Source organism: Hemicordylus capensis, chromosome 3 (assembly GCF_027244095.1).
Source record: "Hemicordylus capensis ecotype Gifberg chromosome 3, rHemCap1.1.pri, whole genome shotgun sequence".
NCBI lineage: Eukaryota > Metazoa > Chordata > Lepidosauria > Squamata > Cordylidae > Hemicordylus > Hemicordylus capensis.
Window position 1 is genome coordinate 296,768,637 of NC_069659.1, and position 13,325 is coordinate 296,781,961.

General features: G+C 42.3%; 1 protein-coding gene across 7 annotated transcripts in view; it reads right to left on the bottom strand.

The window, feature by feature from the left end:
- EPHB1 (EPH receptor B1) overlaps positions 1-13,325 on the bottom strand; it is a 482,626-nt gene that overhangs the window by 283,484 nt on the left and 185,817 nt on the right. For all 7 annotated transcript variants that reach the window (XM_053307812.1, XM_053307810.1, XM_053307811.1 and 4 more), the window contains exon 3: positions 9,547-10,228. In XM_053307812.1, the coding sequence (XP_053163787.1) occupies positions 9,547-10,228 (682 nt within the window). The remainder of the gene's footprint in view (positions 1-9,546; positions 10,229-13,325) is intronic.

A 13,325-nucleotide genomic window follows, 5' to 3' on the forward strand; every position in this document is an offset into this window, starting at 1 on the left:
GGGGGAGGAAGGAAACAAAAGCAAAATGATTGGGATGAATCCATGCACCATATGTCATGCAGGTACACTACAGAGCAGGTGAGCTTTGGGCTGTCTCCTTGAAAACAATCATTTGTGAACATTTGCAACATGCTGCCATGGACTCCTCCACAAATGCTACTCATTTTTATGTTTACTTATATCAAAATAGGTTCCCCCCCATTTTAATTCTTTCACAACAAGGAATAAGCTTTTACCATTTTAAACAATCAGAACTTGTGTTTGGGAGATATTGGATGGAGGAAAGCACTAAAGAAACAACTGCATTATTTCATACCTGATTGGTATTAAAAGAGGTAATTTACCCAGGGTGAGCAATTTCAGCCTTTTCAGTGTTGAGAAGAACCTTTTGCCCTGGATTAAATGGATGAAAATGTCATTAGTTTTGCGCAAATATGCAGCAATGAGTGACTGCACTGCTGTGAGAGACATGCTGAGGCCGTGAGGTAACTGACATGGGATAAGGTACAGACAGATGGAAAGAAATGCAGAGGATGACCTGGAAGACGGCCCTTTTGTCAGTTTTACACCCTTACACTTCTTTGTAAAACACAAATAAATCTTTTAAGAAGATTATGCTTTCACGCTTTGCTTTATTCCCTGGAGATTGGAAGGTCTTGGAAACAAGTGTAGATAGACACAGAATCACACTTGTTTGGCATAATTAGTGTATAATTGAATATATTGGATGATATCTTTTACTAAACAGAAATGCAGATTGGTATTCTAGTAGAGTAAAGCTTTGAGGGTCACATGAGTCTGCCCAGGTCTTCGACTGATCCCTGTAGAAAGCATGGGAGTCTTTGTAATCAGGGCAGTTTTACCTGTAAACAAAAAAAGGTTTCCACACACCTTGAGCTCTTTCTTTCTCTTCTTTGTCTACCACAGACACACCCTCTATTTAACTCCATAAAGCACACAGAGACATCTAGTGACTGAATATCAAACTGCAGTCTACTTTGCAAATCACACACGCACACACATACACACACAGAGACCCCTTTTGTGACCAAAACAAAATACATCTGAAATTCTAATCTTGAAAACATGATATAATTTTGGAGCTCATCTGTTAACTGAAAAGAAAAAGTAATACCTTGGGGTGGGGGGTGGATTCTGTATCCAACCATAACACTGGTTTTAAGATTAGGAAATGAAATTGTTAAAATAATAATGAACATTTCTTAATATATCGGGGGGGGGGGGGGTTAAATTTTATGGGCACATTGCAGCCATTAATCCCAAGTTTCTGAAATATCTATAAGGCCCAGAAATTGATTTTCAAAGACTGAACCTGAAATTGATTATGCTCAGGTCTGTGGCACTAACAGTCATGGCAAATTATAGTATCCAAAGACTTGAGAGAGCAAAACAAAAACAACATTGCTTCAAATATTTAAAATTACTTCTTCTTTGTGAGGTGGAGGGGTGGAAGCTGCAAGCTGAATTTCAAAGCAATATCTGCAACTATGAGAACTAGATACCTTTTTAAAAAAGAAAAAGATTATTCTTGATTGATCTCCACATTTTGGAGATGCATATATAGAATTCAGATATTACAGGCTCATGATAAGATTTTTACTATGGCTATTCGAAAGCTGCTTTCAATGATGCCTGCATGTCACCATATCGAACACTCCACAATTCTCATTGCTTCATCTTCCAACAACTTTGGACTGATCCCTTTACACTGAAATGTAATTTCAGAAGATGGAAAGTGTAAGTAAGGCCACTAGGCATAAAGAAAAATGTGAGCAACGTTAATAAAAACTCAGAAAGCAGTGACAGAAAAGAAGAAATCACATAATTTCCATATTTATAAATCCAGCCCCTCTAAGGATTCCAGCAGGCGGTATAAAATTGACAGCACGCATGGCAAAATCCAAAACAAGAGAGAGAAAAAGTTCCAATTAAGAAAAAGAATCAGAGTGTCGTTCCCGGAGTTCCATTTAAATCAGAACCAATCAAGGCTTGTTCTGATTCCTGCAGCTTCGCTCAGGAAATAATGAGAAAGATGAAAGAGGCCCAGCCAGCCAACGCAGCCCCACGCAGCCCTTTGAAGCCAGGAAATCACAAACATCACTTTAGAGAGTTCTCTGTTCGTGTGGCAGCTGTTGCATAGCCTCCTTCAAGAGAATGATCTGCTGTTTGATTTTCCTTCGCCACAGCCCCTGCACCTTAACCTTAACAAACAATCCAGGCAGGGCTGTGTGGGCAATAGGTTTCAATGCAGGAAGGGAAAATTGCAGCCTTTTGAAGAGAAGCATCAAAACTGGTCAGGCCGTCAAATCAGGCTGCCCTAAGAGCTAGGCCCTCAATTGTTTTTTATTTTAATTTTAAGGGGATCCAAGGTCATGCACACGTGTGCTTCAGGTGAATGAATATACAGACACAAGAAGAGTCCCGTTGGATCAGACCTAAAGTCCAATTAGTTCAGCATCCTGCTTCTCACAATGGCCAACCGATATTTCCAATAAGTCCCCAAGCTGGGAATGAAGATGGCAGCCTTTCCCTGTTGTTGCTCCTCAGCAATTGGTGTTTAGTGGCTGTCATGATCCCAGATATACCCCACCCCCAAATGGAGGCGAAGACAGGATGAGACATGATGGGAAGACCCAACAACCCAGACATCAGACAACCTTGCATCACTGTGACTCATCACACCAGGAGACCCAGAGCCAGCACACCATCACAACTCAAGGACATACCCTGCTTTCATCCTCTGACTCAGAGGAGTCCCTCAAGGACCTACCAGTCCATAGAGGTGCCCCAGTGATGCTGAAGCCATTGCTTATAAAAACCAGACAAGGTTCCTTTAAATAACAGAACCTTCACCAAGAAAGGAGTGGGCCAAGCTCAATCAACCTGGGCAGCAGCTATTAAAATTGGCAGTCAACTCCAAGCATCCACTGAGCAACATCCATTTCATATTTGCTGTGCCCAGCAATCTTGATCTCCTACTTTGAGCTATCTGAGGTTCTGACCTTCTTTTCCTTGGAGCTGTCCAAGGTCTGTGCCACTCCTATATCTCTACTTTGATGGAGGCCATGGCTTGGCCTGGAACAGGTTTATGGCATTCTATCTCTGAAGACAGAGGTTATGCCAGGGCGCTACCAAGATTAATAGCAGAGTGGTATTGCCTCAAGTTACTCATCTTGTTTCTGTTTGTGCTGTCATGGTCATACAAATCCTGGAGCTTAGAAGCCAAACCACTTGTCTTGATTATGAGGATTTTACCCCTCATGCAAATTCCAGAGATCCAGAGGATGTGGCATGTCATTGCGCTGAATTGTGGCAGGAACAACTTATACTGGAAAGATGTGTGTAGATTTGAACTATGGAAAGATAGCTTGAGTGTCTTTACAGAAAAAACTACCGAAAGGTACATATATGTGAACATAAAAGCTGCTTTATAGGGTCCATCTGGCTCAGTACTCTTTACACGGATGAACAGCAGCTCTCTAGGGCTTCGGACTTGGGTCTCAGCCTCACCTGGATATATCAGGGATTGAAGCTGGGATCTTCTGCATGTAAAGTATGAGTTCCACCACTGAGCTACTGTTAACAATCAATCTAAGGGTACGGACATTAATTAATCTACACTTTACTACTGCTGTTCAAAACTGGGCTTCCTTCCTTCCTTCCTTCCACTTCTTACCTTGATGCAACTTGGACACAAAATGTGTGTTGGACTCTTTTTGACAACTGAATACTAAATCACTATGGGCTGAATTATAAAGTCATTGAATGCAGGAAGTAACTAGTCATGTATCTGCACCCTCTATTTCTGCTGAATAAGGGATGTTTTGATGCAACAGGACAAAAGAGGAGTATGTTGAGCAGGAATGTGAGCAGCATACTGCCATAAGGATCCCTGTGGGTCAGAGAAAGGTCTGGGTTTGCGAGTTCCATTAGCTGGCAATCCAGTACCACTCCTTCCCTGCTAGAAGTCCAATTCCCTTTGGGCACTGCATGATTTGCCCCACCTTCTAGGGTGCCTGGTTTGGAAATGATTGGTGTTATCCTTGCTGCTATTGTTTTTATTCTGTGGTTGTATTTTAAATTGTAGTTCACTTTTTAAATTGTATTTCCCCCCTTTTTTGATGTATGCCACCTTGAGCACAAATGTGCAAGTAAAATCAGGATATAAAATCAATAATATAATATAATATAATATAATATAATATAATATAATATAATATAATATAATAGCTTTCTCATTGCACCCCTACCCCCCAAATATTTAAACCCACATTGACCTACTTCCTCTTTCTTCCTTTAGGTAAGAGAAAAGTGAGGATTCGTTCTGTTGTAGCATTTGCTGCTCATGAGATTAGGGTTGTGTGTGCGTTTTTTTGTTTTTTAATGATTTCATGAGGACATACACATGGATAAGTTAAATCACAATGTTTACTTTCCCAGGAAGAATCCCATAAGTTTGCAAAAGGAATGGATAATTCTGCTCATTAACAAGTTACATGAAGACCATCTGTATTATACATGCTAAAAGGAGAAAATTTGTGTTCCAAAACGTGTTTTGAAACACATGGAATAGGGATACATGTCACAGAAACCTTCAGTGAGTCACAGATTCCTACCATCATGCATACCCACATGGACAGGCACCATTTCAAAGTGTGAAGTGGCCCAGTGTGACATTTTGCTAACCTAGTGGTATACATTTCAAACATCACTTGTAAGCAGCATTCCACATTCCAACCTCTGGCACCCTGTGTGTCTTTGCTTTGCTATACAGCCACAAAACACAACAGTGTTTGTGATGCAACCCACTCTGGCTTCCTACCTGTCAGCATGGACTGGCAAGCAGGAATCCATGACCACCGCATGCTTTGAAGTTGAACAGCATGAGATTGTTCAAATACTAGTGCTTTCCAGGAAGACTGCCCATGCTTCTAGCTGTGCACCACAGCGCCACACCAGAAGCGCAGACAGCTGCCATTGATTCTTTGTTAGGCTTGGGGAGGTTTAAATCTTTCTGTGCTAGGTCTACAGAGGCTCATTAAGGCCAATTTTAAAAACTCTGGCTATACTGTAACAGCTTGTGATGGCACAAAATCATTCCACTCCTTGTCTCCTTTATCAGCTTTACTCCTCTCCATTATTCATATTTAATCTTTGCATGGTATAATTAGGTTTCAATTTATTTCAGCACCTGCTCATGATGCCACTAGATGGTGAGTATGATATGGCAATCAATTATCTCTTATGGCTGTATTACATTGCACAGGATATATAGAAAATCACAACTATTATTATACTTATTTTTATTTCAAGGCATCTTAACATTCCTAAGCATCTTACATTTCGGTTATTAATCCTAATGGAAACTGTTGGTCTCTCTGCAGTGTAAAAAGCTTCAAATATTGTCTTAAATCAACTAGGAATACTGAGGTTAACATTAATTTGAACCTCTGCAATTGGGAGAAGTATCCTACCTCTAGGGAACTTGGAGTTCCATGTTCCTTTGGACTCTCTTATTACCAGATGCTGAAGACAATCAACAGGAATCAATAGCTCTATTAATATCCTATTTCTGAGCTTCCCAGGGGCACCTATTAACACATAAATCTGCCTTGTACTGAATCAAACCACTGGCCCATCTAGCTCATGCATTCTTTACATTCTCTACATCGACTGGCAGTGCTTCTCCATGGTTTCAGAATTGGTCTTTCACAGCCCTACCTGGAGATAACATAAATTGACTTTGGACCTTCTGCATGCAAAGCATGTCCTCAGCCACTGAGCTACAGCCCCTTCCCCCATCTGTGAGACTAGAAGCACTTTTGGTCTGATTGTCAAGGCAGTTTTGGCATTCCTAGGACTTCAGAGACAAAAAGGCTCCCACAATTTGTAACTCAGCAGAAGAATAAAAAAGGAGCCACAAAGAGATTGCTGTGAATTTCAGCCACACTGATCACACAACCAAAAAGATTAATCCAGTTTTTTCCCATTACTTTAGCCCTATTCAGACATTAAAGTTGTTCACATAACCAATTCCACTGGGGCTGGAAGAAAGGCAGGAGCCTACTTATCTCCCCCCCCCCCCGCCCCCATACGATCATCACCTCTTCAGGGCGCCAGTCACATGCCCACACAACCGGCACAGCATTGGATCAGAAGGAGGAAGTCCTCCTGCATCCCACAACATAGTATGGGCAGCAGTGTGGCAGCTTGCTGCAGTGGGCAGCAGTGTGGGCAGCAGTGTGGCAGCCTGCTAGTATGGGCAGCAATGTGGCAGCCTGCTGCAGTGCAGTAGGGCTCTTCTCCCTGGCCACACAGCAGTCGGGGTTCTATGGCCACCACTCTTGGTGGCCATTTTCAGACACCCAGTACTAAAAATGACCAAAATGTGAGGCGGGATGGACTCCTTTTCCATCCTACCTCACTTTTTGCCTGGGTGGTTGAACTTGGCTACCTGGTCTGCAGTCGCTGGGACAGTCCGGAGACCTCTTGATCTCCCAGATGACACGGCCTGCTTGAGTAGGAGAAATTTTACCCAAGTAGCCTGTGCCATGCAAACAACCTTACTGTGTTATACACAGAAGTGTCTGTACGCTTGTACATGTTGTGTGAATGGCTGTACATGTGTTCTCCAAAGGTGACCCTAGATATTGGCTCCCTCAAATGCTGGGTATAGATGGGAAGTATACTACTGTACCTGCATTGAATATAATGTCTGAATAACTGTCAGTGTGTATAGACATCTGTATACATTATACACAGATTGTACATGTGTTCTACATAGCATGTGAACAGTGCTTATATGGCTCCAGACCTTTCTCAATTAGAAAACCGTGGATACATGAACACATGAAGCTACCATGCACTGTGTAAAACCACTGGTTCATCTAGCCTAGTATTGTCCATTCTGACTGGTAGTGGCTCTCCAGGCTCCCAAGCAGAGGTCTCTCATCATTTGTTACATAAACCAAAAAAACGTTCTGCATACAAAGCAGTTACTAACTCTACCACTGAATAATTTCCCCAAATATAGCTAGCTTAAGGGCCAAAACAGACATGACAGTGGAGAGCTGTAATCAAATCTCTTGACATTGTTTTTCTGCTTTTTTAATTTTAAGCAATTGTGGGCAGGGGCACCAATTTTAATCAAATGGTGTTGGGGAAGGGAGAATTTAACCCTCCTCCCCCATACTGGTTTTTTCCATTCTAAATGTCCCCTAAAGCTCCTATCCATCCCATCTGAATAAATGTACCGATTCCCAGTTTCCCCAGAGGAACTAATAGCAGCTTGGGAGTGGAGGGGTGTTGGGTAATTTATTCTGGGGAAATGGCACAAGGAAAAGGGGTTATACACACCCCTCCCTCAGTACCACCATCTCTTTAAAAGTTTAACACACTTGCTTTAAAGTTTAAAAAAAAAATCAGTGGTTTAATCTTAGATCTCCATGTCTCTTTTGGCTTTAAGATTTTATTTTCACAGACACTATTTACATTGTTTAAAAATATATATACAAACTGCTAAATTATCTTTTTAGATGATATACTTTAAAAAAGCAGTATATTTGCTAATAGTTTGCATTGGCAGGATGTTGTCTGAAGAGAATTTTAAAGTGTGAATAAGAAAAAAAGGTCAAGAAACTTTTTACATCACATTGTATATAAAAGAACATGTCCTTCCCTACTGCTTGTAGCATTTACTAAAACATTTGCTGTTGGTTCTCTCAGGGTTTCACTAAAACAATTCTGAGCTCCTGTCTCACAATGTGTCATTTTGGGCATGCAGCCAATTTGCAGATGTACTGCCATTTGCAGATTCCCATCCACTTACAGACATGATATTGTGACTTGTAGTTGTCTCCACAGACAGCACTCATTTCATAATGAAAGACCCCCAGTATGTGGTCTTGCACCTATTGAAGCCAGATTGCAAGATGTTCCCTTGATGCTGACACTTTCTTAGCACTGCGCCATGTTTCTCCACCTTTCCAGATGTATAGCCTACCTTTGCCACCAATGGAGGAAATAGAAAAGGACAAGCATTTCTGTTTTCCTTTCTCTCTAACTTTCACTATTATCCTTCTCAGATTTCTGGTCAAGGAACTAATTTTCTAAATAGTATCCAAGGCACAATACATACAGAAGGGCAAAGCCATGCCATTTAGAACAGTAAAAAAACAAACAAACAACCATCCCAAGTCAAGTCACACCATCTATAAAGGGAAGTTCACAGCACTGTATTTGTTTTTAATCTGGGCTCCAGTTTTTGAGAGAAGGAGAGATGGGTTCTTTTCTTATAGCCATTGAGCAAGAAACAAATAAAGAGCTTTGAGCATATTTACAGAATGATTAACAGAGCTCCTCACACTCTTACTAAGTCCTGTGTTTATGAAACAGCCAGGCAAGTCCTTCTGCTAGGACAGGAAGGTTCACACCTCACAAACAGTGTCAAAGGATCAGCCCAACATGGATCATCATGAGCCTGACTTTTTGAGATTTTATGTTGAACAAATAACAGAGATTTCTGCTATGTCAACTTCCCTCTGGAAAATGCTGAGCTAGGACCACTTTTTAATCTTATTTAAAACACACACCCAGATAAGATATTTGCACACGTGCAAGTTACCCAAGTCCTTTTGTTCTGCCAAAAGCTCTTTCCTCAAAACTGATGACAATAAAACTGGCTGTTCAAAGTCCCTGCCAAACTGATAGAAAGAAAAGAGTGAACAGTACCAGACTTATCCTGAAACACTTGCACTTAAGAAACTGGCCACTCACCATCGTGCTTTCACCACACGTATTTCCTATAGGCCATGAATCATCCATTGGCAGGACTGCCCATTTGCTATGACCTAATACTAAAGAGAGTCATGTGAGGAGCTTCAGCAATGAGTTAGGGGGCTCATTTACTCCCTAAATGAACAAAGGTTCATTTGTAAGTTGGATGTTTATAACTTGTAACCCATATAGTTCTCAAGAATGACTACTTGGTTGTATGTGTGTGCTGACATTTGAAAGTTGGGGACTTCCTTAATACAATACGTTATGGAGCTTTGATTGTAAGTATGCATGTTTGTAAGTCAAATATTTGTAACCCGGGGAGTCCCTGTATAAGACAAAACACCTCTGGTGGATCAAAGCAGAGAGGAAGCACAAGGAAATCATAGTTATTCCTCGACATGCACCATTTCTGTCCTTGTTTTATTTGGTAAGTCGTGTCACATTTGCTGCCTAATTTAGACTGAGGCCATACAACAAAAGGATAGGTCTTAGCAACCTTTGTCATAAGAAGAGCAAATGCTAAGATTCCAACTCAAAGCTCCATATAGGCAACTATATGCAAACTTGCAAGTTCCCAGTTCACATTGGCATTAATGCAGGTTCAGTGTTCTCATCTACTACTGGGAGAAATTGGTTTAGAGTCCACCCTTGAACAGCAGGCATAGATTCATCTCAAAGCCTTCTAGGCAGTCCTTTGGGTAACAAAACCAGTAGCCATCAAAACATCTCAGCTAATCATGATCTTACCTTTGCAGGCCACATTGTTCTCAGGCTCATATCCAGCCTTGCAGGTACAGCGGCCAATGGGAACCATCCACTCCCCGTCACCATTGCAGTACAATTTAATAGGCACATCCACTTCCTCAGCATTGGGAATGCACGTGCCTCGTGCAATCACTAGAGAGGTGCTTTCTGCTCCTGTCATAGTCTCTGGGAAAATGGCAAAATTCTGCACCACACTAGGACATTTCTTAAAGAAGACCCTCACTGAGAGCAGCGACATGCATGCCCCATAATCCTGAAAGGCAAGGTAAAAGCCATTGCGATTGAGGGGCCCAAAGCTCCTCACCTCTGTGTTCACCTTCATCAACCTGCCACCAAAGTCCACCTGAGAGAAGCTCTCATCTGCTGCAATGGTGTCCACCTTGAGGTAGGGAGCCTCTGTCCAGAAGGCCGACTTCTTGGTGGCAATGACAGAGTCTGTCTCATAGTAGTACAAGTTAAAGGTTTCCTTACAGGAACCAGGGACATTGGGAAGGCTGCTACAGTCCCGCACAGTGAAGCGCATCTCTGTGTAAATGCGATGTGCACCCCGCCGGTTGATGAATGTGGTGAGAAGCCAGTTGTTCTGGCTGGGCTCAAAGACATTGCACACTTGGTAAGTTCGGATTGTGTTGAGGTTCTCGTCATAGCCACTGACTTCTTCCCACTGTATGGAGCAAATAAAAAGGGGGAAAACATCAGGCAATTAAACAGCATGGAGAGAACGAATCTCAGGGATGACACTTTAAACTATGAGGTCATTAATCACTGCACGCTGCCAGGGATACACAGACTTGGGAGGATTAGTGTGCTCAGTTTTCAGTTCTAAAAACGTGAGACACATCCCTAATTTTAGGGTCTGTTCCAATACCCATGAACATGGAATCAGCCAACAAAAAGCAAAGCCAATAAGCAAAGAGCCCTTGGCCCAGTTACACACAAACACACACACACACGGCCTGCTTGGGGCCAGCAAAGTGACACATACATTTAGTTTTGCACTCATATGCTAAGCCGCCTCTTGAAACTGATGCAACCCTGAATCATTTCATGCCCTTAAGCTTCTGTGACAACGATAATCAAAATCAACCAGTTTCTGTTCTTCTGGTAGTTTGACCTGTTTTAACCCCTAATTGGCAGAGCCACCGTAAGCTTGGCAATTTCCTGAGAATCTCTTCTCTTGGGCATGCAGTGAGCAAACATTGGTTAAAACCAGAATAGTGGGCCAGAATTAAATTAACATTGAATTAAAAAGCAAAATAATGCAAATAACCGAAAACTGATTGATGATTCAGTAATTCTTCTCAAGTGATATTTTTGTTTTCTTTAAAGAACAGAAAACAGCCATAATCCACAGGGAGGGTTCCCTTGGCTATTCATATCAGGAAATAATACTTTCTGAATCAGGAAAATGCTATTTCTATTTAAAACATGTATACCTTCAGAGTATTCACATGCCTGGGAGGCAGGGAGGGCAAGAGGAAGGCTACGCAAACATTACCTTCTCCCCAGTCAATCACTCAATGGTGGTGGGAACACGGACCACGTTCCCACACAATCTATGGTGCTCCAGAGCAGCCACACAATTTGTGCACCAGTGGCTGACATATCCCAGCCTCTGGGTATCCCACAGTGCACCATGCAATGAGTGCAGTGGACTGGGTAATACCTCCATGAGATTGACGCTCTAGGCACTGTGTCTCCTTGGGCTGTGTGCAGCCCAAGCAGACACATGATCCTAGCAGCCAGGTTAAGGGCACACTCAAACCCTTAACCCTGGCTAAAAGCCAGGCTTAAAAGTAGGGTCAGGCTGGGCTGGAGCACTGGGATCTGGGCAGTTCCCTGCACTTCCCAAGCACAGCCTAACCCAGGCTAGGCTGTTCTAGCCTGAGTTAGGCTGTGCATGAGAACAGCCTTCTTGTCTTGCTTCACCCTCCCAAGGTGGGTTGCAAAAACAAACAATATGGACAATAAAATCAATATAAATACAACACAACAGAAATGGCAGCAACCAGTGTCCCCTCTAACAGACATTCCGAGAGCTTTTTGACTACAACTCCCAGAATCCCCAGCCAAAGGATACTGCAGCTGGGGATGCTGGGAGTTGTAGTGAATAACTTCTGGGAATCCCTGTTAGAGGAACACTGGGAAGCAACCTTTAGAAAAAGAACAGCCAGCATTTCAAACTCAATATAAGGATAGATATATTCTTTCAAATGCCTGGATGAGAAAGACCATTCTAATTAAATTCCTAAGAGCTAGTAATGCCGGAGCCAAGCAGGCTTGTAAATGGGGCCTCTTTCCAACTAATCTATGAAGTCAGCAACATCCAGGGAAGAAACCCCCCAAACAACAAATGGACAGTTTGAGAAAACAACCTGTTTTTGTCTAGAAATGTAAATTCCATGTTTGTCGGGAAAACAAGGATGAACAGAGGCTGCTATGGGAGGAGAAAGGATGAAGTTATTCTTATTAATAATAGCAGGAACTTGTCCAGATATGAGGGGTTCATTTCTTGCATATATGTACACACAAGAGAGCGAGTACATCAGGGAGACAGGAGGACTTGGGCCGTTAATAGTTTTTTTAAAGGAGAAGGAAAAGGTAACTGTAGCATTGTATCTCTATATTTGCTTTAAAAACAATAAAAATAAATTGGAAGTTTCCCTGCTCCGGTCAAGCATGCCAAAGCACAACTATGGCAACTGCATTTGGTGAACAACTAAAAAGGAGAGTCTTATGGTAGTACCCTAATGACAAACAAATTCATTGCAGCATAATCCCCTGTGGACTAGAGATAGTTTCCTTCATCAGATGGATGAAAATCAGACAGACAATAAATGCATGTATCTTAACAGAATTGTTAATGGAGGATCCAAAGGGCCACAAAGGGATAGCAACTGGTCAGAGATATTCAGTTGTTACCAGACAGCTTCCCACTCCTTCTCTTCCTTTCTCTCCTTCTCTCACAACACTAGAACCAGTGGACATCCCATGAAACTGGTTGCCAGGAAATTTAGGACCAGTGGTTCGAATTCCCGCTGGTATGTTTCCCAGATTATGCGAAACACCTATATTGGGCCGCAGCAATATAGGAAAGGCATCATCTCATGCTGCGTGGGAGATGGCAATGGTAAATACCTTCTGTATTCTACCAAAGACAACCACAGGGCTCTGTGGTCACCAGGCGTCGGCACCGACTCGACAGCACACTTTAGTCAGCCACCAAATGGTGCAGCAGGGAAATGACTTGATTATCAAGCCAGAGGTTGCCAGTTCGAATCCTTGCTGGTATGTTTCCCAGACTATGGGAAACACCTATTTTGGGCAGCAGCAATATAAAAGATGCTGAAAGGCAACATCTCATACTGCGCAGAAGGAGGCAATGGTAAACCCCTCCTGTATTCTATCAAAGACAACCACAGGGCTCTGTGGTCGCCAGGAGTCAAAACCGACTCGACGGCACCACTTTACCTTTACCTAAATCAAAGTACAGTGGTCCCTCGACTTATGTAGTTAATCCGTTCCGAACGGACGTTCGTAAGTCGAAATTTTGGTAGGTTGAAAAGCACACCCACGGAGGTCTGGAAACACTCGTAAGTCGAGGAAACCGCATCTAAAAATTCGTAAGTCGAGGAAGCCAAATCTAAACCGCCAACTACTTCCGGTCTTTTTTGGCGTTCGTAAGTCGAAAACGTTGGTTGTCGAGTAGTTCGTAGGTCGAGGGACTACTGTACTTTTACACACAGCACATAATTATTCTA